At 34.3% G+C, this 26,445-nt stretch overlaps 1 protein-coding gene across 5 annotated transcripts in view; it reads left to right on the top strand.

Moving 5' to 3' along the window:
• ANKRD17 (ankyrin repeat domain 17) overlaps positions 1-26,445 on the top strand; it is a 163,063-nt gene that overhangs the window by 111,048 nt on the left and 25,570 nt on the right. For all 5 annotated transcript variants that reach the window (XM_049630614.1, XM_049630613.1, XM_049630617.1 and 2 more), the window contains 8 exons: positions 6,374-6,485; positions 6,636-6,781; positions 11,173-11,315; positions 11,858-12,071; positions 12,585-12,760; positions 13,903-14,065; positions 16,389-16,484; positions 17,714-17,830. In XM_049630614.1, the coding sequence (XP_049486571.1) occupies positions 6,374-6,485; positions 6,636-6,781; positions 11,173-11,315; positions 11,858-12,071; positions 12,585-12,760; positions 13,903-14,065; positions 16,389-16,484; positions 17,714-17,830 (1,167 nt within the window). The remainder of the gene's footprint in view (positions 1-6,373; positions 6,486-6,635; positions 6,782-11,172; positions 11,316-11,857; positions 12,072-12,584; positions 12,761-13,902; positions 14,066-16,388; positions 16,485-17,713; positions 17,831-26,445) is intronic.

The raw sequence follows: 26,445 nt of genomic DNA, 5'->3' as shown, positions 1-26,445 counted from the left end.
GGTTTTTAACTAAAATTATATCATCAGTAAAAACATTAATCATCTTAGACTTAAGTCATCTTAGGCTGTTTTGTCTCCAGCCAGAGATCTGAGCCACAGTTAGGAATGCGAATCCACATTTTAAAAAATAAAATACCAAATACAGATTATTACTGATAATTATGTGATGGTCTGGTTTTCAAGGTCATCAGTAACTTTTTTTTTAACTGTAGTCTAGAAGAGGTTGTTAAAAGAAATAACTTATTTATAATTAGTATGTATTTTCTTCTAATCTTAAATTAGAAGCTATGCTTCTAATTTATAATGGGTTACACATAAAAGATTCTTCCATTTATGTATCGTATATACTTAATTGCATTTATATTGTCTTTGAAAGTTCTGATCTCGCCAACTAAAACATGTAGTGACTGTCTGTGTCTTAGGACTAAGTCAAAACAAAACAAAACACAAAACCCAATTAAAAAATTAGTTTACCATGTAATCTCAGGTCAGAGTGAAGTTGGAGAGGGGAGGATAGCTTGTGTTTTGTCCTGGAAAAAAGCTTAAGATAAGGCCTAGCTTAGAAGACTGCTGAATAAGGTAAAGGGTATATGGCCTTATTCAGTACTGAGAACTGTTTGGTTTACTTAGTTTTGTATTTTGATTTTTACCTGGGGTTGGGGAGTCCCTGGCTAGCTCAGCTGGTAGAGCACATGACTCTTACTCTCAGGGTCGTGAGTTCAAGCCCCACTTGGACATGGAGCCTACTTAAAATAAAAATTAAAAAAAAATTTTTTTAATTAAAAAAACATATATCTGAGGTGGGGAAGGCATGACATGGATGAAGGTGGCAGTATACATAATAAAACTTTTTATTTTGTAAATGATCAGTTCTTTGTAACCCTGAATTGCCTAAAGTGTGTGTGTGTGTGTGTGTGTGTGTGTGTGTGTTACCATTAAGGCTCTATACTCTCAACCTATTGAAAATAAAGCTTCTGGGGCTTCAGGGTGGCTCAGTTGGTTGAGCATCTGACTCTTGATTTCAGCTCAGGTCATGATCTCATGGTTCATGAGTTCGAGCCCCACTCGGGCTCCAGGCTGACAGTGCAGAGCCTGCTTAGGATTCCTGCTCACTCACTCTGTCTCTCTCTCAAAATAAATAAATAAATTTTTTTTAGAATGTTTAAGAAAATAATGCTTCCTTTTCATTAAAATGTTTCTTGGTAATACTGTGAAAAAGGAATTACATTTCTATTCTTACTTGCTTTCCAAATGTTAAGTTATATGTACTTTTTTTTTTAAGCACTTAAAGTTGTCAGGGCTATTTTAAGGAATTGTCTGAGTTTCAGACCTCATATATGAAGTAACTACTTTTAAATAACCATTTTCCTGATGAGGAAACCAAGGCTAAGAGAGAGATTAAACATATCGCTGAGGATCAGTTCATTTAGCTAAGTGATGGGGTTGAGAGTCATACTTAGGTGGGTTTGACTTCAAAGACACCCTCCTTAACTACCGTACTCTATAGTATGTTTTTTAAATTTTTTCAAATTAAAAAAACTATGAAATAATCATTTATGAACCACATGGTTTATATTTAATAATATATAGCAATATAGAACTGGATTGAATTTGCATTATTTTCCTCCAGGCTTTTTTCCCTCTGAGGCTGTTATGTTGTAACCTATAGCTGTTATGTTTTAACCAGAGATCTAATTTCTAGTTTTTATATGGAATTAAGAATTGATCCATAAGGAAAACTAAAAACCTCACCAAATATAAAAGGATTTTTTAAAAAATTCTTTTGAATAAAATAGCCACAGAAAAAATTCCTCATATGATCATGATTTTATTGAGTTTGAAATTGTTATAGTGGTGGTGAAATTTTACCTGACTATACTACTCAACCAGCTATTGCTATGTTATAAGTTAATTTCTAAGAAGTTACATACAAATATTTCTAATTTTTTTTAATTAAAAAATCTTATATGTTAATTGTAGTTGACATGCTTATGTAAAAAGATTGACTGTGTTCTTCTTAAATATGTGGTCTCTATATTGAGGTTTTTCAGTTGGGATAGTCTATCATGAGTTACACTGCTTGTCATAGAGTTTACAAAGTTCCTGCTTAGAGATACTAACTATTCACCCAACAGCTAATTTATGGTGGAGCTGTGTTTCAAACCACCCCACCAATCTAGGTCTGGAATCTATGCTCTTAACCACTGCACTATGCTACCTCCTTTTCAACTTTTTATCTTAAGTATGAACACTGATTTTAATTATATTAACCTGGTAAATTAGATTATAGAAAATAGGTCCACCACCTAGATGGCATCTTTTCTTTCTTTCATCTTTGCATCTTTTCAGCATGTTTCCTTGGCCATAGGGCATATTTACGTCAATTCTTAATTTAAAGAAAAACAAAACAAATGTTAATTTTTTTAAACCTTCAGCGTATAAGTGTCTTTTAAAATATGCTAATGAGTCTTCACATGATCATACTTTAAACTCATTTAATTGATCATTATATGCAGAAACTAATATTTTTAACAAGGATGAACAGGAATCATGTTCAATTTCTGGAACTTGAAGAATGCTGAAGATGAGAGTTTTCACTCTTTATAAGGTTCCCCAAATCTTACATTCTATAACTAAAAATTACCTTTGGTGTGTAAGTATGTGCCACAGGCTCTCTACCTCTCACATAATGATTTTACTGAATCAAGTTTGTCAGGATATATTTGTTTTTATTCGTTTTGTTTGGTTTTGGTTTTGGTTTTGGTTTTTTTGTTTTGTTTTGTCTTGTTTTAAGTAAGTTCTGTGCCCAGCGTGAAGGTTGAACTCACGACGCCAAGATCATGAGTTGCATGCTCTAGTGACTAAGCCAGCCATGTGCCCCTTTCCTGAATATTTTTAATATATTTATATTAAGTTATATCTATCTACCTATATATATAATTTATAGATATAATTTATTTATATATAAAGTAAATATATAAAATATATATAATAACATTTAATATATTTTAATAGCATATACTGTGCTGTTATCAACATTTACTTTAGGAAACATCAATAAATGATAGTTTGAAGGAATTATTTGAGACTTTTACTGTATCTTTTTTCATAACATAGCTCTAATCTTTATTTTGCTGGAATGGCATAACAAAATTTGTATCTGGGTACTGTTAGATACAGAAATTAGTAATCATGTAGAAACTTTTAAGAACTATAGGTTTTATATGAAACAGTACATCTGGTTGAAGGTTAGAGTTGAATACTGGTAAATTAAATATTTTCTGTATTTATTGTGTGAAATAACATAAATCCATGATTATCTTTTAAAGAGGGTAGACATTAAGTTTAACTTATATGTCAGGACTGAAATGATAAAGTATGTAAAATTATGTTTTGCCTTTAATGGATAAATATAAATATCTTTTGGATATTTTTCCCTTGTTGGTTTTGCAGTATGGAGAACAGTTTCATCACAATGATTTAATGAGAAATATTAAAGACACCAGGAAAAATGAGTTAATAGTGGTATGCAGTATGCTGCCATTAAAGCATTCTTCTTTCAAATGCATGCATTCTACTTGTTTATGTGAAGTTTTAAGCAAGTTATTTATTATTTAACTGATTATTGTCATTATTCCCTGATAATTCTCATTCTTCCTAAATGCTTGTTTGTTTTTTTTTTTTAATCTTTTTTGTATTTTATGTGCTACCTCTGACATGTTTAGAGAATGAGAGATTTGGGATTATGAAGGTTATGGAAGTCTAAAAAAAGCTTAGCCCTTGAAGTCCTAATAATTTTCAAAGTAATTTAATTATGTAGGTATAATTAATAGATATATTTCCTTTTTTATTTTTTGTTTATTTTTACAGACCGTTCAGGTATATTTTTCACCTATATCCCAGCTCATTAAAAGTTGCTTTTTCCATTAGTATTGCATCTGTCTTATGATTCCTTCTTATTTTTCATTCCTACATAATTGAATAGTCATGTTGATAATTTACATAATATTTTTACATTGAATATAATTTTAGCATTTTTATAAGAATAGAGTCATCATAACAACATCTGTTACATACAAAATTGTATATTTTATGGTATCATAGGCTAAATGGAAATTTTCTTTAGAATGTAGACCTGAATGAGCTTTTAACAAAGCTTTGGGCATCTCTCTCCCTTTCAGGTTTCTCTTAGATATAGATACATGACAATGTGTGTGACTTCTTAGCCAGTGTAATATAACATGACTTTAGTGATACATTGCCTTTCAGAAAGTCATCAACCTATATTGTTATCATTATTTCCTTGATTAGTAATCTTGAAAACACCTATTTTTTTTTTCTTTGCCTTATTAATCATTGTTAATTTTAACCCAGACTTTTGCTTCAGTTAATTTGTTTCTTGAGGTATTACAAATCAGGATAGTGTTTCTTACCGTTTGGGGATTGTGTAGGTGTGTATTAGGAAGGTGGAAACCTCACTTCAGAATCTTTAAATTCTTTCATTATTGTCTTTAGAAGATTATCGTAAGATATTAATGAAGTTGCCCACTCTTAAGTTCCCCAAGGAATTTGACAAGCCCTCTTTTCTTAGCTTTAAATATTTTTCCTTCAACTCTCATAATACCTTGTTTATATTTCTTTCATAGTTTGAGCTTAAATTTTCCCTTTGCTGTAATCACTAAGCTCCTAGTGAGCAGGGACTGTATTTATTTATCTTTGTCAACCCTGAAGTACCTAACAGAGTACTTTGAACATAAAAGGTGCTTAATAAATGTCAGTTGAGCTGATGTTTTATAATGTGGGAAAAAAACAATATTTTACTAATCCACTAAAATTTCCCATGCTGATCATTTTCAAATTTTGTTTGTTCAGTTTCTATTTAAAATTGGCACCGCTTTCCTAAATTACTCTTTTAACCCCCAGAAACTCTTAGAAACCTAATAAACTTCATCATAAAGTGGACTCTTCATCATAAAGTTGACTCTTCTGATGGTCTGTACACTAACAGAGAGAGCATATAAGGCAGAGAGACTTAACATTATATTGACCTCCATTGGCCGTGCCATAGGACTGCTTTATAATGGGGAAAGGAGGATTTCGATATCCAGGATCTCCTTGGTTTTTTAAGCCAATCCTTATCAGTTATTAGCTTGTGTGACCATTGGAAGGTTATTTCTCTGAGGCTTTGTCTCTTTTTTTCTGAAATCAAACATAATAATTCCTTCCTTATAAACCTGAAATGAAGATCAAATACTATTACACAGTCAGAGCGGTCACTCATTTAAGTATTCATGTCCTTCTTCATTGTTGTAGTTGGTGCATCTCTCCCTTGTGGCCATCCCTGATCTCTGCAGTCAGTAGCTCTGCTCTCTGCCAGCCTCTTCTGCAGAGCAGCTTTTGCGGTCTCCCTCTTCATCACTGACTAGTAGGCTTTTTCTTATTTCTTGACTCTATCGATTTTGCCTTTTGTCTCTTGTTATTCTTTTTTTTTTATGACAGAGTTTGGTTTTTAGAGTTATTGACCTTCTGGGAGAAAATGCCATTTCTTTTTGTATTTATTACATAAATATAATAAATGTTATATAAATATGTAAACATAATAAATATATATTTCATATATGTAGTCGTTTGTTTTATTAGTAATAGTCTTTGAATCTGTAATCCCGTATAGCTGTTGTCATTCATTTAACTTAACTATCATTTATTGTTTCCTAGGCAGAGCATCACTTAGTGTTGATAATCTAGAGTACTCTTGTAGTACTTTCCTCTCTAGTAGTCTGCCCCATGAATTCCAGCCATCCTGACCTCTCCAAACTCTGCCTTTTCAACTCAGGGAGATTGACAGACTGTGTTTGGGTACCCAGTCTGCCCTGAAGCCTTGAAACTCTAGGCAATAAGTTGAGTTAATCATTTCTGTCCTCCGAGATCACTGCCATCCATGCACTGCCTCTCTAAACACGATCATTTCAAATAGTTTGCCCCCTCCCCCCTTTTTTTTTTGGTTCTTTGAGATAGGAAAACAAATCTTGTCTGTGCTGTTGTCTATGCTACTCCATTAATGGCTAGAAGTAAAAGTGAGTCCAACAGTGTTTAATTTAATCATGTAGTTGTAAATAGCATATGGGTGGAAAATCATACTTTTTTTTCCTTCATGCCTGCTTTAAGAATTGCCCATAAAGTTCAAATGTTATTTTGTAGCCTTTACAAAATCACACGTTAGCCGCTGATGGAAAAAGAACAACTTAAGACCCGAATGTTTGATACAGTAGAATGGTACATCTGTCTCTGTATTTGGTATAAGTATATATTATATAATTGATGCTGTCATTTGAAAATTATCTAATAAGCTAATCAAAAAATAATTTTTTTATAGACTGAAAGTAATCATGATACGGCGCTAACACTTGCCTGTGCTGGTGGTCACGAGGAACTGGTACAAACACTGCTAGAGAGAGGAGCTAGTATTGAGCACCGAGACAAGAAAGGTAGGGCTTACTTCTGTTAATTTTTTTTTTCTGGAATATTTGTATTCTGTGAAGAAATACTGCTTCTAGTCCTATTGTGATAGATATAATGGAAAACACTATTGTTCTTTTGCTTAGCATGTAGTGAGAAGATCATTATTTTTCCTCTAGGTTTTACTCCACTTATCTTGGCTGCTACAGCTGGTCATGTTGGTGTTGTGGAAATATTGCTGGACAATGGTGCAGACATTGAAGCCCAGTCAGAGAGAACCAAGGACACACCGCTATCTTTGGCTTGTTCTGGGGGAAGGCAGGAGGTAACGTTTTCTCCATTGTAATAATTGTCCATCTGTTTTTAGCAAATATATGTTTTAACTTTTATGATTTGATGGTAATAGAGGATTGGCATCTGGGTTTATCACAGTAACTGTCCTTTTGCTAATAGATAATAATTTCAAGTATCAGTGTTAGCATAAGCTATCGTGTCAGAAAAATCATGTTTATTATTCTGTTCCTCTGAAAGTAGTATCTGCCGTAGGAATCCCTGTGTGTTGCATTCAGGCTAAGGAAATGATTAAGGCATTCCCAATCAAATCTGTAAACTCCTCATAAGCAGGGCCTATAATCATTCATCTTTTCCTATCCTAGAGTACCTAGCATGAAAGGTACTTAAGCTCAGCTTCTTTTGCTCTCTATGTATAAGATTAGTAGGGAATTAAGAGCATTCAGTTTTTAGTTGTTCTTTTCATCTTCCCCCACTCCTCAAATCTGGAAGAAAGGTTCTCGGGTAAGATTGTATGATCTTTTCATTTTTTTTTAAGGAAAGTAGAACAGCTGGTGTGATCAGGTATAGGCGTAAGAAGTTATAGCTTTACACCCATGTGTGTTTTCTGGCATTTAATGAGCAGCTGGGCAACCTAATGTTTTAAATCTGTTTTTTAAATCCAGTTGTAAGGATTTTGATTAGCCAGTTGTGCTGTCTCTGTGGACTGACAACTTTTCAATTAGGGAGTTGTTGAATCTCAGATTTAGGAAGTACCCTGGGTTAACCAGGTCAGTGTCTTACTCAGTTTAGAAATCTTTTACTTTTTTTTTTTTTGCCATCCTATTATAAAGTTCTCCTAATTATCAGACCTGAATTATGCCTTCCCTAAGTTTCCCCACTATTCTTAATTCTGTTCTTTGATTAATTGAAAGAGGTTTATACTCTCTTATATCTACAGATATTTGAGGCTGTATTTGCCAGTTACCTGTTCTCTATTTGAAGTGTACCCTATTCTTTTGATTATTGGTTTGAGGATATCTTTTCCAAATCCTTCAACTGGCTGTTCTATCCATTATGTCAGTATACCTTCTGAAATACTCTATCTAAAATTACTCTGGCCAGGGAGGTGGTAGGTTATTACTTCCCTATTTGTGCAAAACCAAACTGCCTCCCACCCTTTGCCTATCATAACACATCAGGTTATATTGAACTCTAGTCAGCTAAACCCACTGGAGTTTTTAGTAAACCAGAAGATAAAGATTTTTAAGAGGTAGAATAATCCTTGTGCAGAAAGAATGGAAAATCTAATAAAATGGTACATGTATATAGAAAGATAGGAATTAGTGATCCTTTATCTTGTGGATTAAAAAGAATTGGAGCCTAGTGATAATAGTCTTTTTTTTTTTTTTTTATACAATTGTTGCTTTGGCCAATTTATAATTTTTAAATTTATAATTTTTGCTCCTTTATATTTGGAATAGATTATAGGTGTGTGGATAGTTAGACACACTTTCTAGAGATGTTTTGCGTAGGAGACAACAAAGAATGTGTTTCTACTGTGCTGTTCCTTCTGGTTGATAACGTGAATACATTTGTATTGTTTCCCTTCCTGCATTCCATAGTAGAGGTGATTGGTATATTGAAAGGATTTTAACCCAAATAATAGGAAGTAAATAGTGAAAAAATAAGCTACTTAATTTGATAAATTATCGCCACCACATCAGAAAATGTAGAGATTCCTATTAATCTCAAGTTGAAATGGTATGGCAGAAAATTTTGCAATTAATAACAACATTAAATTGAAAAACTTAGTTGGGAATGAAAATGATTCTGTTTTGGAATATGATGAAGGTAAAATTTTGATATAACTGAAATTTTCAATCATTGTATAGCTTGAAATAATACTTGCTTCATAAAATAACAATTTTTTCAGTGTTGAATCAAAAAAGAAGTCAGTTGATTTCCTTCCTTTCAAAGCAGTATTAAAGCCTACAGCATACTATAATCTTTGAGTATTTATTGCTTTCTGGGAATAGACCATTCCCTTTGAGAGATAACTAAGCTCAGTTATCTTTGTGTAATGGAATTAATAACTTTAGAAATTTGATTAGGGTTTTCTACTTTCTTGCTTAAGGGACTCTGTAAAATTTAGCCTAATACCATTTTTTGGTCTTGTGTTTATAACCTTGTCACATAAGCCACCTACTGTTTCTGGCTCTAAAAGCAAAAAAGTGATGGACAGAAAGTCATAATCTAAAATTAGTCACAGCTTTATTCCTATGAGGAAAGTTTTAGCTTGTATGTTAAGATAAAGCACTGTTCATTAACATTTATTTGTTATTTCCTAGTTAGTATTGTAGGATATTTTACTAATACTAAGTGCAAGGTAGGGGCTCCTGGGTGGCTCAGTCGTTAGAGCGTCTGACTTCAGCTCAGGTCAGGATCTCGCAGTTTTGAGTTCGAGCCCTGTGTCGGGCTCTGTGCTGACAGCTCAGAGCCTGGAAGCTGTTTCAGATTCTGTCTGTGTCTCCCTCTCTCTGCCCCTTCCTCACTCATGCTCTGTCTCTGTCTCTCAAAAATGAATAAATGTTAAAAAAAAAAAATTAAAAAACAATACTAAGTGCAAGATAAGAGCTATGATCTTGAACAATCCTTAACTTTTCTCTGCCTCATTTGTAAAATGAAGGTGAAAATACTAGCACTTGTGTCAAAGAGTTGTTTTGTGCATTAAATGGCATAATGGACAAAAGACGCTGATAAGTACTTAAATGGTAAATGTTTTTCGGCTATCAGGGAATGTAAATTAAAACCCCAGTGGGTTACCACCACACACCCAACTAGAATGGCTAAAATTATAAAGACTGGCAATACCAATTTTGCCAACGATGTGGAGCAACCAGGACTCACTTATTATTGGTGGGAGTATAAATGGTATAACCACTTTAGGAAAAGGTCTGGCAATTTCTTATAAAACTGAACATACACCCAGAAATTCTACTAGGTGGAACCCATGAGCAATGAAAATGTATTTCTGGAGGAATGTTCATAACAACTTTATTCAAATTTACCAAAAACTAGAGACAGCAAAGCTGTTCATCAGTAGGAGAATAGATCACCTGTAGTATATTCATATAATGGAATGGTATGCAATACCCGCATATGACTTTCAAACACTGATTTCATCTATATGAGGATTTAAGATAGATGAAATTAGTCTATAGGTGAGACTGACTGGGAAAGGGGCATGAATAAATAACAGGATTTAAATTACATTAGTTTTGGGGTGCCTAGGTGGCTCAGTCAAGTGTCTAACTCTTGATTTGCCTCAGGTCATGATCTCATGGTTGTGAGATTGAGCCCATGTAGGGCTCAAGATTCTCTCTCTCCCTCTCTCTGTCCCTCCCCTACTCATGCCCTTTCTCTTTGTCCATAAAAAAAAAAAAAAATTATTAGGGGCCCCTGGGTAGCTCAGTCTGTTGAGCATCTGACTTTGTCTCAGGTCATGAACTCAGGGTTTGTGAGTTCGAGCCCTGCATTGGGCTTGCTCCTGTCCGTGCAGAGTCCTCTTTGGATCCTCTGTCCCCCCCCACTCTTTGCCTCTCCCCAGCTCACGCCTTCTCTCTCAAAAATAACCATTAAAAACAAAGTATTAAAATTAAAAAAAAAAATTACATTAGTTTTATGCATTTGTCAGTACTCAGTGAATATACACCCAAGTTTTGTGCATTGGTTGTAAGTTATATATTTTACCCCCAAAAAATTTAAAGCAAGTAATATTCTAGATAATGATACACATGCTAATGCACTTAAGGGAAATTGCAGGTGTCCATTTTACTTTGAAATGAGATGCATCAGAAAATGGACAGATGAAAGATGTAATAAAGTAAGTGTAGTAGAATATTAATGGTAAAATCTAGGTAGCAAGTATATGTAAATTTCTTAAGCTTTTCCATATGTTTAAAATTTTTCATAAAATATTGGGAAAAATAAATATTACTTTTATTCCAAGTTTTTAAACATTGTTATTGATTATAAGTTTAAAAAAATATTTTTAAATCATTATAAATGAAAAAATCTTATTCTGTTTTACCACTATGTGATGAAATAACAGAGAAATGCTAATTGCTAAGATAGCATTGCACAACAACACACTGAGATCCAGCAGATCTGAGACCCTGGTCTTTCATGAACACACTGTGCCATTTTAACAAATTCCAAAATGGATTTTTTTCCCCCCAAAATGGATTTTAATTGAAAAGCCTGCTTTCTGTTGGCTTGTAAGAGCTCTTGCTATCATTTGAAGCTGATTTTGTGCAAAGGATTAAAAAAAGGACTTTCCTCTGTTTTCTTATACGATATACCAGAAAAATAAATCAGAAATACACACTTTGCAAATTGTTTCACCATAAGAAGAAAACACAACTTTTCCTCTTTTCTTTTCAGGTGGTGGAGCTGTTGTTAGCTCGAGGGGCAAATAAAGAGCACAGGAATGTTTCTGATTACACACCTCTAAGCCTGGCTGCTTCTGGTGGCTATGTGAACATTATCAAAATATTACTAAATGCAGGAGCTGAGATTAATTCTAGGCAAGTTTTATTCTCTCTCTATAAGCCCCTTAAGAGTGTTATGACAAAGCTATTTGTAGAACACTTGTATTTCTTATGCCATATTTAGAAAATGCCTTCATTACAAGTTTAGAATCCAAATTGTTAGAGATTTTTAAGATTAATTTTATTTAAGTATTTAAAACTATTTCTATTGATATAGAACTTGAGAAACCATCACTTACTCTATTTCTTATGGTACTAAAAGTAAACACAGTTTTTATGCTTTAAGATGGAAAGCCCATCTTAATCACTTAATAATTTAATAGTTACTTTTCAGCCCAAGTCATTATGTTGGATGAGCTACAGAAAGTAGTCTAGGTCTAGGTGGTAAAAGATTTCTAATGGAGTCTTGGTAGTATCTCATAGACTTACTAGGGCTGAGAAAAATTATTATTTTAAATAGTCCTGCAAACTAAAGAATCAAATCCTGAAATAGAATTCTATAAAATTCATCCAATTTTTTCTGGGACATTTAAATTTTATATCTTTTCCTTTTGTTCTCCCCATACCTCCACCCCCAGAACTGGTAGCAAATTGGGCATTTCTCCTCTGATGTTAGCAGCTATGAATGGGCATACAGCTGCTGTTAAGCTCCTGTTAGACATGGGCTCTGACATAAATGCTCAAATAGAAACCAATCGGAACACTGCCCTTACCTTAGCCTGCTTCCAAGGAAGAACTGAAGTGGTTAGTCTTCTGCTTGATAGAAAAGCAAATGTGGAACACAGAGCTAAGGTAAGAAAAATCTGAGATTTATACATGGATTTATTTATTGCTTCGATATTTAAGGTGTACAGTAGCATTACGCTAATTATAATTTTAGTATTTTCTTGTAACATATATCTTACATATGTATTTAATCAGAAATCATTCTGTGTACTCAGTCAAGCGTTAACTCTTGAAAATACTTTAACACTAAATTTTTATAGGTAAAAATGACATACTAGGGTTATCAGCTAGAAAATACATACTTTATGAAAGAGAAGAGAGGAAACATTTATCAGTGTCAGTTATATGCCAAGTGCTTGCATCTTGGCAAGTTTTTTTCACAAGTTTTTTTCACAATAAATTGACATTAAGTAGAATCATCTTTCTGGATCACACTGTAACTCAGGCTGTAGTGTCAGTGCTGAAATTTAGTTGTGACTCTTTGTAGCAACTATATCAAGTTGCTCCCCAGGTGGTTCTTTAAACATTTTCGCTCTTTTCAGTCTCTCATGTGTTGCTTTTATTTTTCGCTAAACCTAGACTGGCCTCACACCACTCATGGAAGCTGCCTCTGGTGGATATGCAGAGGTGGGCCGAGTTCTTTTGGATAAAGGTGCTGATGTTAATGCCCCTCCAGTGCCCTCTTCGAGAGATACAGCTTTAACCATAGCAGCAGATAAAGGGCATTATAAATTCTGTGAGCTTCTCATTGGCAGGTATGATGTTATCATGCCCTTCATATGTGACTATGGTGTTACTAGTGATTACTATTCTCTCTGGGCAAATTGTACTATTAAAATATCAAATGTGGTTACTTCTGTAAACTACAATTGCATGTTTTGTTTTATTTTTTACACCTACTTCTGTTATTTCCCACCTATCTAGAGCTATGCTACGTTGTCTGATTTATTTCAGTGCAACCTAGAAATACTTTTCTTCCTTTCTTGGGTGTGTATACACTTTTAAAGTACTATAATACGCTATTGGAACATCCAGCTGTTGGCCTGCGTATTCACATCTCCGACACAGTTTGAGTTTTCCAGAGAGTTATTGCTGGAAATCTTAAAAATCTAGCAGCAATCTAAGATTTTGTTGTTGATTTTGTTGTTGTTGTTTTTTTTTAATTTGTTTATATTTTGTTTTTGTTTTTAATAGCAATTAGGGCTTTTAAGTGACAGTTACAGAATTGTTCAAGGTATCAGACAGGATCCAGGGGAATTCCTGCTTTCACTCACTTAGAAGTTCCTGCCAGTCTTCCAAAGATGCTTGCCAGCTGAATTGGATTTCTTGCTTTAACAGTCTTAAAGACATTTGCATGGTATCCTAAGCAGTAGTATTTAGTAGTGGCAGCTATCACCTGTTATTCATCATGAGTCTTACTATGATGCCCACTGAGTGCTAAATCTGCATGTTATTTTTAGATTCATTCTTTTCTGAAGCCACATAATAAAAAATACATAAATACAAGTGATCTGAAATAGATACAAGTGCCTTGTAAGATACTGTTTATGTCTCTTGCATACTGTTTGTTTAATGTATTGATTATGCTATTAACAGGATGTACTTATATTTTTCACTAAATAAAACTTCACATTTTCTCAGGATTGAAACCCAGAATTATGCAGTCATTAAAATAAGAAAAGCAATTATTAGTATACAGTTGTTTTTTAATTTGAAGACTTTTAAATTTGATGGTTAGAAATTCCTTGTAATTTTGAGAGAAAAATGTATTTAAGTCCTTGAATATTATATCTAATATTTCACTTTTACAGAATATTTTTCATATGTTAATAGTTGATTTTTATCGTTATCTGTGTCATTCCATTTATTTTAAACAATACCTGTGTCATTCGTTTAGGGGAGCTCACATTGATGTACGTAATAAGAAGGGGAACACTCCATTGTGGCTAGCAGCAAATGGCGGACACCTTGATGTGGTTCAGTTACTAGTACAAGCAGGTGCAGATGTGGATGCAGCAGACAACCGCAAGATAACTCCTCTGATGGCAGCATTTAGGAAGGTAGAAGTCTTTCATCCTCATTCACTTGGATGTTTTTCAACTTTTCTGGATATGTATAGTTTAGTGATTACTAAAGAGTCTCATTTTAGGATTTAGCGGTAGTGATGAAAGCAGTAAAATAATAAGCAAATAATCACTGATGGCAACACTGAAAGGTAGACACAGGTATCCCAGAAAAACCATTAATATTACCCATATTGATAAGTTAAGCTAAGTAAACTTTTAAAAAGTAGTTCTAAGTAGTATTTCCAAAATCTAGTTGCAATCTTAATCTTTCACACAAAATGTAAATCCAATTAAAAGTAACTAATTACTTATGGATGAATGTTTTCTTGTATTAGCACAGCAGGGAAAAAATTAACTTAAATTGGTTTTATTTTTAATCATTTGCTTTAATTACTAGGAACAAGAGAATTCTATAATGAAAACCCAGCCACCAATATTTTGAAATGCCTGAAGATCAAATGAACTACATTCAGAAGTAGAAATAAATTTTGTGAAAAGAGAAACTTTGTTTCTCTTCCTATAATGCATAGCACAGAGTGATTTAATAATTTGGTTGGTCTCTTAAATTCAGCTTTAATTTGTTACTAGGAAAACTGGATTACTGTTCAGTGTTTAAAATTCAAGTTTTGTCATTTTGAGACAGGTAGGTAAAATCCCTTGGTAGGTTCCAAATTATTTTGTTGTATTGAAGATTTTAATATATAAATTGCAAGAAATCATATTTCTTCTTTTTTTTCTTATTATTCTCTCTGTCTGTGCTTTGTACCACCTCGTCCCTAGGTATTCTAGACTGCCTAGACACTGAATCTCTTGTTATTTCCTCTTTCTTTCTCTTTCTCTTCCTCTTTCTCACTACGTCTTCTCCAAGCAAGGTAACATATCATTCATCTTCCTAACCACTCCACTATATTAGTATCCTCTTCTAGAACTTTTTCCTCCCTTCAGTCTCTGTCATCCTTTGAAACGCAATGTTAGTTTGTTAGTCAAAACCAACATAATCTGGTGCCGTTAGAGCTCATCCCCTATTTTGAATTTCTGATGTGGAGTCTTCTCCTTGCTTGGTCTTTTGTTTGTTACCGTCTCTTACGTCACCATTGTTCTCATCTCAGAAATACCCATATTCTTCATTATTTTTCCAGACTTATTCATTCTTTGTGTATCGTTTAAATCTCCCATTCTACAAAAACACTTCCAATCCTATTTGAGCTCACAGCAGGACATTTAATCCTCTAAACATTGTAGAAGTTCTACAATCTGTTATTTTTATCGTTCATTTTGACAAAAATTATCTTGTTACTACTCTATCACGCATATGTCTTCTCTTTCCAAATAGGCTTAATTCCTTAAGAACAGTGTTTATCTTTTATATTCTTTTGTATTCATCCCATTATTTATTTTTTAGTATTTACCATGTGTTACTGTAATGGTTGGCCTATTACATTGTACAGAGTACAGCAGTTGCATTTTTTTTTTGTTTTTAAAGAAATATATGATTTAATAAGAGGGAGTAAGATCCACATACAAAGTCAGGTAACTGTGAGGTGTCCCATATAATTTAAATACCATAGAAGTGTTGGCAAGTTATCAAGAAATGATGTAAATGGCATTGAACTATTCATTAAAAGATAGGAATAGGAATAGTTTAAAAAGATGTAGATGAAAAGGAAGAGATAGGGAAATATACTAAATATAAACAGTCTGTTTATCAAAACTAGCTAATTCATAGGAATTGTGTTCAGAGAGCAATAGTATAGATTGGAGAAAGTTAGAGTCTCTTGAGTCCTGGTCTAAAAGTTTTGAGCTTTACTTAGTGAACTGGGTTACAGTGAATAATATAATCATAGCTCATGCTTTAGGAAAGTGTATCTTATTTCTTTTGTACTACTAGTATAGTGTTATGCTTTTAGTTTTTATCTGAAAGAACAAAATTGTTATTTCTATTCTTTCAGGGCTTAGAATTGAAATAGGATGCTCACGTATGAATTAACTAGAAACAAATGAACTTTTTTTTTTTCTTCCAGACATATCCCCATTTCTTCATACTAATTTTTGGCTTGTTGGCTTTTCATTCAGTGTTGTTTAGAATTTTAGATCAGGTTATTCTGTACTGTTTTGGAGGGGTGGGATGAGAATGAACAGTGTAGATTTAACTTATCAGAACCAAAGTTTGTCTCTTTTTCATTTACAGTGCAAATGATATCTAAGACTTTATTCTGTGGCACTGATGTCAAAGTAATCTTAGTTAAGACAAGACTATAGATTTACTGAATCCTGTTAAGAGTCTGTTTTCAATCTGATATTGGTATCTGTTTTTTAGGGTCATGTGAAGGTGGTGCGCTACTTAGTCAAAGAAGTCAATCAGTTTCCATCAGATTCTGAATGTATGAGATACATAGCAACCATCACTGATAAGGTAATAATAGTGATTAAGTTCATCTCAGTATATGAGCTAGGGATCTCATTTGGTTTTTTTGTAAGTGTGTGTGTGTATCTCACGCTAAGAAAAAAGTCTTAGTCTAAGCAATAATGTGTGATATGTAATAGTTTTCATTTATCTAGTATTTGGGAATGCAGTATTGTATTTAAAAGGTGCTTCAGATTATTCAGTTACCTAATGAAGCAATAAAACATTCTCTAAGACCTAACTAAAACTGAGCATAGTACTTTTTATAGTCATGGGCAAGGAAACTTTATGTTTTCGATATAATATAAAAGTTGGAGTAATTATCAGCTTAAGAATGAATTGGCTAGGATTTTTGCCGAAAAAGTAGAGAAAGTGAAATAAATCCTATTAGAGATCTAATTGAGATGTTCCCCTGGTGATGTTTTAATTTGGGGTTTATACTAACATTTGACTAAAATCCTAAGACATGTGTCTGAAAATGCAAAGAGGTCAATAAATCTAAAAATGTCTTGCTCAGCAGTCATTACATAATAGTGATCACTTTTTTTTCATGAGTTTTATTTAACATAGCTAATTCATGGTCTCTCCCGCCTGTACATTTCTCTATGATAATTAACATTCCTGGATACCACTGTTTTTTGTTTTTTGTGGGATTTTTTTGGAGGGGTGGGGAGATTAAAAGTAAGGCTTTCGTTGAATAGGGAAATAGCCCTTTCCTGTTAAATAGTATGTCCCGAGAATGAAATCACTGAGAAAAGTATGTAAGTACCCATGTCTGTGATTTCTTTAAGTGTGATTCTTGCACAGGAAGTTGTAGCAACAAAGCTTAAATACTTGAAACAGTTCCCGTCAATTAAGTTCTTTAATTTTTTAAACCCATTTTCTTTGTTGACTTTGACCTTTCCCTTCAGCCCATTAACCAGCTGGCATAAATTATTGAAGCTGTGTTTGCTATATGATTTCTTACATTGAAATTTTAGGAATGAGTAATTTTAGTTTCCAAAATACCAGTCACATGGATGTTATTTTGAAGGACAGTAGAGGCTCTTTGCTTGTGTAACTTAAAAAACATATACCATTTAGATTATGGTTTTGTTTTTACCCTTTTTTGCCCTACCACTGATGTTTATTGCTTATATGTTCATTCAAGTACCTTAATTAAATATCTTTGTGTTTTCAGGAGTCTCTCTATGTGAATTGTGTTTTGAGGCTGCAAACATCTTAATTTTTTATTTTAGGAGATGCTGAAGAAGTGTCATCTTTGTATGGAATCAATAGTACAAGCCAAAGATAGACAGGCTGCTGAAGCAAACAAAAATGCCAGCATTTTATTAGAAGAGTTAGACTTGGAAAAGGTAATGATAACCTTTACATGTGAAAAATACCAACTTTTTTCCTTTTCCTTCTCCCTAATTTGTAATCTGTTATCTTTTATTTTTCTTTCATTTTGTCTTTTGTTTTTGGTTTAAATTATGTACATGTTTTTCCCTCAAGTTTGGTTCAAATTGAATTATGACTATCTTAAATATCATTAAAAGAATTTTCTTTGTAATCAAATTAACTAAATTTTATTATAGGAATTGCATTCATCTGGAAGTCAGAAAACCTAGCCTCTAATAATCAAGTTGAGTCTTAACGAATGAATGATCTCTTAATCCCCATCCAAATTGATCTTTCACTGATCCTTGTAATTTGTTGCCAGCAGATTTATCAGAGTACCAAATGCATTACCAACACATAACCAACCAGTGAGTTACAGCCACTTGGTAGAATGTTTAATGAGTTCATTTTTTAAATGGATGATTTCTTTTGTACTTTTCTCTTTCAGGCAGAACAACATCATTCCCACCTATTCTCACGGGCAGTAAAATACTCCAAACAACATTTGGTTTTGACAGTCCCATAGTTCCTTCTTTCTCCCCCTTCCTGTCAATAACTCTGCATTCTGGAATGTAATGCAAATAGTAATCACAGCAAGAAAAGAGTTGGTTGACATTGAATATTATGGAATACATATTCTGCCATATTTCATCTTTTTTAAAAAGGTTAAAAATGCTTCAGATTTAATATTACTGTTTAAATTTATAAAGGATATAGAGTGATAATTTTAATCTTTTTGATTTGAGTCAGCTCCTTTTTTATTATACTTGCTGACTTTGTTAAACTGTGTATTTCAACTTACATAAACAAAATATGAATTATTCTCAACATTTTATTCTAATTTATTTATTTTTTTAAAGTTTATTTATTTTGAGAGAGAGAGAGAGAGACACTGTGCATGCACGAGCAGGGAGAGGCAGAGAGAGAGCGGGAGAGAGAGAGAATCCTAAGCAGGCTCTGCGCTGTTACCACAGAGCTGGACTCGGGGCTCAATCTCACAAACTATGAGGCCATGACCTGAGCTAAAACCAAGAGCCAGATGCTTAACTGACTGAGCCACCCAGGCACCCCCATTTTGTTCTAATTTAAATGTGAAAATACGCTATTATTTTTCAGAAAATATACTTAATACTGGAGGTTCTTCATTTTTTAAACTCTGGTTTAATTTCTGATCAAACAAATTCACTTTTTGGTCATTTTGAAATTTTAATTTTTTTTTTAATGTTTATTTATTTTTGAGAGAGAGAAAGAGACACAGAGTGTGAGCAGGGGAGGGCCAGAGAGAGGGAGACACAGAATCACAGCCCAGAGCCCACCGGGGCTCGAACTCATGAACTGCGAGATCATGACCTGAGCCGAAGTCGGACGCTTAACCGACTGAGCCACCCAGGCGCCCCATCCATTTTGAAATTTTAAAACAACATGAGCACATTGAGAGGTAGATAGTTATTATAACTATTACTTGACCTGTTTTCATATTCAGTTTTATCTAATATTTAATGCCTCTTAAATACCGAGCAAAATAATAGGGCCAATTTGTATGATAAAATGTATTATTTTCGTCTTCTCACTAAAAAAAGTATTACTCCCTTCCTCTTACAGATGGAGAAATTAAATCTATGGGAAGTAAATAACTTGATTAAGCTAGGGTAGGATTCGAACCCAGTTTTTTCCTTCCAAATTCCCAGGGTCCCACTCGTTCCTTAACTGACCATAACATACCTCTTAGTTCTTTTTAGTTCTTTCTTCACAAAGTATTATAATATCCTGTTTTTGCATTACTCTCCTATTTTTGCATTAGAATTCTTCTGTTTCTAAGTTATATTATGATACTTACTGTTTCTTTTTGCATTTTTATCAAATCTAGAAAGCATCCTTTCTACAACTGAGACATAAAAATCTGTTTTTAAATAAAATCTTTAATTTCTTCATGCCTTTGGTACTTACACATTACATTAAATACATCTAGGGACTTAGTGCATACCTGTAGATTATAGAGACAGGAGGCCATTTATAGGAGATATCTTTTTAAAGATATCTGTTCTCAGTCAACTTCAGTTTTTTTTCTTTATTACAATAATGTGTTCAATTTAAACTGAAATATGCATAAAGAAAAACATGTCACCATTGTAAGATAACTAAAGCTAAAAACCTGGCATGGTAACAAAGTCTGCACTTCTGCAATTACTTACAAAGTCTTTTAAGACTGTATGTGATATGCCCACCTATAATATTTCTTACACCTCTGATCTTATTTTTTTATTACTTTTGGTCACTTTGCTCCATCCATACAGACCATCCTCTTCTGCTCTTCCTGTGACTTCTGCCTTGAATGTCGCTTCATTTGCCTCTTATTTTAGTCTCCCTTCCACAAACACTCTTGCTACTTTTCTTCCCTTCTTTATTTTCACTCTGTAACGTTTGAAATGTATTTTATTTAGTTATCTTATTGGACTCTCTCTACCACTACAATGTATGCATCACAAAATGGTGCGTGGCATGTCATAGGCACTCAATAAATATTTCTTGAGCGAATGAATATTCGCACATATGGAGATGGTGATACTTTTTATTAAAAAGGGTCATGTGAACACATTGCTCTAATACTTGCTTTTTCCTCTCTCAGTAATTGATGGATATTGTCAGTTGTTAGTGATTTAAATAACTGTAGAATATATGCCATAGTAAGTTTGTTGCCAGTTTTTTGTCACTACAGGTAATGTTACTATAAAATCCTTATACATATTTCCTTATATTTTGGTGTTTTTATTTTTATAAAGTTTCTTCACTTGGGTCAATATATTTTAAATTTGATATAATTCCAAAATATTTTCCTACTGTTATCAGCAACACAGGTGTCATTTTCTTGATTTCTTTCCAACATTTCTTAACCTTGATGTTCCAAGAGCCTCAGATTTAAAGTAAGTCAAAAGGAACTGCTTTCAAATGTCACTGCATATTTTTCCATAATATTAAAACTCAAACTAATAAATAATTCTTCATCGTAAGTTAATTAGATGTAAATTGATTCTGCTGCATGCACTGATACTTTATAAACAATTTTGAATGGGGGCGGTGTAGAGGTAAAATTCTAGATTACACAGGAGGTACGTCTCTCCTAAACTCTACCCCAGTATTTCTGTTTGAAAAATTATCAGATTGGTATCTGATAGGGTTTGGTTCACTTTTTTCACTTATTATTTATGTCTGGGAAAATACCTTTTTCTTTTTTTATTCTTTTGCCTTTTGAGACACAGTATATTCTGGCTCCACCATTTCTGATTTAAGAACATCTTGGAGTTGGTCTTGTCTGGTCCAAGTTGAATGTTCTATATAGGTAATTTATTGCTTGTATAATAGTGCTTCTCTGATCAGCCTTTCTAATTTGAAAATTTTGGTTAATAGGTTTGTAAAAACTGCTGCTGAAAATACCGCCCATTATATTTATCAGATTCTCTTATCCTTGTTCAGTGAACATATATTTACTCAGCATTTATTATGTGGAAGAGTCCCTGCTTTGGAGCAGTTTAGCTGGTCAAACTGAGGACTTCTCTTACAGTTAATTGCTTGCTCTCTTAGGCAATTAACAACTAGGTTATACTCATGGCTGTTGGTATCCTAGTGGATACTGTTGATCTGCATTTTTGATATATTTCTTTCACCCTTGTACTTTATTACTTATTGTTTCTCCCCCTATCTTTTTCCTTATAAACTTGCATTACCTATGTAGGGTGTAGTTTTACAATATTCCTATTAGATATTTTCCATTGGGCTTTTTTGCCTATACCTGAAGCTTTTAATATGCCCATCCCATAATCTTAATTTTATACATTTCATTCTCTGATTATCTTTTCAGCTTTACTCCCTCTAGAATTCTACCTCCAACAATCCTGACAACCCTGTCTACCAAAAAATTTAGGATCCACTTCTATCACCCTTCACTGTTCTTTACTCTTTCTTTTATTTCACTCCCACCTGTAGCCTACTAACTAAACGTGTAGGAAAAAAACATTCACTTGATGACAAATTTTACTTTAAATGGGTGACAGTGAACCCTTTAATGCTACCTAGTATACTGTGCTTCCCTAATTTCATTCATTCTCCCACTTATCAAGACCACTATTACTTTCTCTCCTTTATCCTCACTTCCAATACATCTGCTCCTTTATCCTCAACTAATGACCTTACATTTTACAGTGAGAAAACTGAGCATCAAAAGTAAACTGTCAGACTTTTCCCCACCCATTTCCCCATCCACCAATTTCTACCCATATTCTTCCTCCCAGTTACTAAATAAACTTTTTTGTAACCAGCCCCATCTGTTGAACTAGATCTGGTCACCCTTACTCAAAAACATTGTGGCAATTTTTTTCTCTTTGTCCTATATCATTTTTCCTCTTCTTGTGGATCATTCTCATCTTCATACAAGCTTATTTCTCCAATCTCAAAAAACCTTTCGATTCCTCCACTCCCTGTCTCCAGTTTTCAGCTACAAACTCATCCCTTTGCTTCCCTTTGCAGCCAAACAATAACAGCAAACTCATCTATTTTGGCTCTTTCCAATTCTTCCTTCTTTTTGAATGTACTCCTGTCAGGCTCCCACTCTCACAACTCCACCAAAACTACGCTTTTATGGTCTCCATTGACTTTCATGTAGCCAAACCCAGTGCTCAGTGCTCTATCCTCATCTCATGGAGCCAAATAATACCTGACCTACTTCTTCACTTGACCTCCATTGCACTACACACTCTTGGTTTTTCTCTTACCTCCCTGGATGTTCCTTCTGTGTCTTCTTTGCTACTTCCTCCTCTTCTCCTCTCTTAGTTGGCAAGCCCCTTGGCTCATTACATTATCATCTTTTTCCACTGGTTACCTCATCCTGCTTCTTAAATTTAAATAAATAACAGCTGATCCCAAAAATATATCTTTAGCACAGATATCTTCCCTAAACTCGTCTCATCTCCTACTAGTTACTCAACATGTCCATTTGGATACCAATTTCCGATGTCAACTCCTAATCTTTGCCCACCCTAGAGCCATAACTCTGTCTTGGAACTGCTTATGCTAAAAGCCTTGAGGTCATTATTGATTCCTCTCTATCCTCCATTGTCTTAGAAAATCTTGTTACCTTTGCCTTATAACTGTATCTAGAATCCTAGTCTCTTTTCATCACTTCTCACCCTGGTTCAAGTCATTAATATCATCTCTTACCTGTATTACCCAGTAGTTATTTAACTGACCTCCCTGATTCCCATTGCTCAGCAGTCTGTTCTCCATCCTCTTAAATCATTTAAATCAAATCTGACACTCTTGCTCAAAACCCTACAGCACTATTTCAGACTAAAAGATAAAGTCTTTGAGACACCAAGGTGATCAGACAGACCCTCTGATATTCTGTTGCAAAGTCATTTTTCTACTATTTTCAACCACAGGGGCCTGCTTGAACATACAGCTTATGTATTGGCTGTTCTCTTTGCCTGAAATATTTCAGATCTTTTAGATATTCACTTAAACTTTACCTTTGTGAGACTTAACACTGATTACCTATTTAAAGTCAAACCCCCTTACCCGTCCCCATATACATACTTCTCTTCCCCTTCTCCAGTATTATACATTGTACTTAACACCTTTTTGAAAACTAACATATTGTCATCTATGTGCCTCCCCCCAACTAAATGTTAGTTTTATAAGCTTCATGAGGGTAAGGATATTTTGTCTGGTTTACTGACTAGTCCTAAAAGATTAGAACCATGCTTAATATATAGCAGATTATCAATAGATTTTCCTTGGATCCTTCCCTTCCCTTCCCTTGAATACTCCTTGATCTCTTTTTCTGTTATTGGTGTCAGTACCTATGAGTCAGTAATGAAATCTTGATATCACTTTCAGCTGCTCACTTACCCTTGCTTCCCTTCCCGTTCACTACATCCATCAAATGAATTCATGTAGTAAATTAACTTAATCCAGCACCTGGCACATTTAAACCCTCTACATTTCGTCATCACCTTTAACTAAGCTTTGGCAGTCTCTGTTTCTTCCTTTCCTCTCAGTTATCACTCCTGATACCTGAAGTATCGCAGTAGGCTTAATAGTCTCCCTATATAAATAAATAGTTTTGCCTCCGTCACCTTTTGCCTTCATTTTAGTCTTTCTCCTTTCCAATGTAACTTTTCCACAGTTTCCATAGTTTTCTAATACACAGGTGGAATCGCGTTACACCCTTCTCAAAAACTTTCCGTCTGTCTTAGTTGTCTGCTTGGGAAAATCCAAATATTCGGGTCCTCCTAGCTTACTCCTCCAGGCTCATCACTCGCTGTGGTTTTCTACTGCTCACATAACTTGTTCACTTTCATATATCCAAATTTGCAGATGGTTTCTCTTTAGTCTGGACTACTACTTCTTAAATTCTTAAATTTTTACCTTAAAAAGCTTAACTCTCAAATATCACTTTGTTTCCTAAACCTCAATTAGAAATCACCAGTTAGTAGTGCCCTTTCCTTTTCCACAATAAGGTTATTCTACAACTTGACTCTTTTCTTCAAAGCCTCTACCCTTCCCCCACATATACTGAAAAACATATAGCAGTTCCCCAGTAAGTGAAGTGAGGTGCAGGTTTGTACCTTGTGAGAAAATAGAGGATGTAGGCTGAATTTCTAACCCTGTTTTCTGTACCTCCAGACTTTCTTAAGTCTTCATGGCTTATTCTGTTTTCATCTGTTCTCTTTGGGACCTTGCATCAGTTGTTACCACCTCCCCCATACTTTTTTATCTTTAGTGTCTACTGTTTAACTCCTACCCTCTGCCTGCAACTTAAGGTAATTATTATAATGAAACTTTACCTCAAATTTAGCATTTTGTTTTCCAGATATTTTAAGAGAATAATCTATGTCTTGTTCACTCTACTTTTTAATTTTTTTTAATAATTTTTTTAATGTTTACTTATATTTGAGAAAGAGAGAGAAAGCACAAGTTGGGGTGGGGCAGACAGAGAGGGAGACATAGAATCCGAAGCAGGCTCCAGGCTCTGAGCTGTCAGCACAGAGACCGACGCAGGGCTCGAACTCACGAACCGCAAGATCATGACCTGAGCCGAGGTCGGATGCCTAACCAACTGAGCCACCCTGCCACCCTCTACTTTTTAAATTTTTAGTCCTCGAACCATTTACCTACTCCCTCACTACTGCAATGAACTAACTATAGCAGGGTTACCAGTGGCATCTCAACTGCCAAATCCTATTACTTATTTTCAGTCCTTATTGATACTTGTGATACTTAACCAATGTTGATTACCTTCCTTCATAAAACTCTTCTCACTGAAGCCATTTTTCTCTTGATTGTCTTCCTCTGCCTGATTATGCCTTCCTAAAGTCTCATTTGCTCTTCCTTTTAAATATTGGATATCCCATACACACACACACACACACACACACACATACACACATACATACACATACACATAAATACATATTCATATAGTTAATAACTTTTTCCCTTTGGTGATCCACTAGTTTCATATACCTCCTGCAAACTTATGATGCCTCTTAATAAATATGTATCTATCTTATCTAATTCTGCTTAATTTTTTAGAGCTTCATGCCTCTATTGGTTCTTTCACAGCCATAGTCTAAGATCTGTCCTTCAGAAAGAGTTTCCCTAGGACCTCTGAATTTGTGCCCCACTTTTTAGTGAGTCGAAAGGGTTAGTAGAATCTATGAGATTATCAAAATACTAGATAAAACTTAGAATTTATAAGATGTAGAAACGAGTAAATACCTTGCCTTTAGGGCTGAACTCTACTGTGAGTCTGATAATCTAGACTTACTGTTGTCAAAGGCTAGACATACTGTTGTCAAAGGGCCAGTCTCCACTGACTGAATTCTGTAAGCCCTAAGGGCACTTGCATACCCAAGACCCAGCTACACCTACAAACTAGTCTACCTCAGCCCATCACCCCTACCCACATCTAGGCCAAATAGGTTTAGATGACTGCTTTCTGATTTAAAGCTCTCTATTCTTTTTTTTTTTTTAATTTTTTTTTTTAACGTTTTATTTATTTTTGAGACAGGGAGAGACAGAGCATGAACAGGGGAGGGTCAGAGAGAGGGAGACACAGAATCTGAAACAGGCTCCAGGCTCTGAGCTGTCAGCTCAGAGCCGGACGCAGGGCTCCAACTCACAGACCGCGAGATCATGACCTGAGCCGAAGTCGGCCTCTTAGCCGACTGAGCCACCCAGGCGCCCCTAAAGTTTTCTATTCTTAAGGTAGTTCTTTCCCCCTTGATACCAGTCACAATGATCTCCTACCACTAGACAAATAAAAAATCCAGCCAAACCAAAAATCCATCCTTGGCTTAACCAGTGGGTTTCGCTTGTTATTTTGATCGCTCATAAGCCTTTGTCAAGGCTTTTCTGTACATACAGCCATGACACAGATAAAGTATATTTTATTATTCCTAATTCTGAATTGGAGAGTCTTAATATATTTTTTAAATTTTTTTAATGTTTATTTTTGAGAGTGAGAGCGCAGAAGAGGCTTAATACATATTTATGGAAACGGTTGCTTTGAAAAGTTTTTTTGGCACATCCTTCA

The sequence above is a fragment of the Panthera uncia genome, chromosome B1 (genome assembly GCF_023721935.1).
Source record: "Panthera uncia isolate 11264 chromosome B1, Puncia_PCG_1.0, whole genome shotgun sequence".
Taxonomy (NCBI): Eukaryota; Metazoa; Chordata; class Mammalia; order Carnivora; family Felidae; genus Panthera; species Panthera uncia.
The sequence above is the reverse complement of the archived record's forward strand: the minus strand, read 5'-3'. Positions and strand labels throughout refer to the sequence as shown.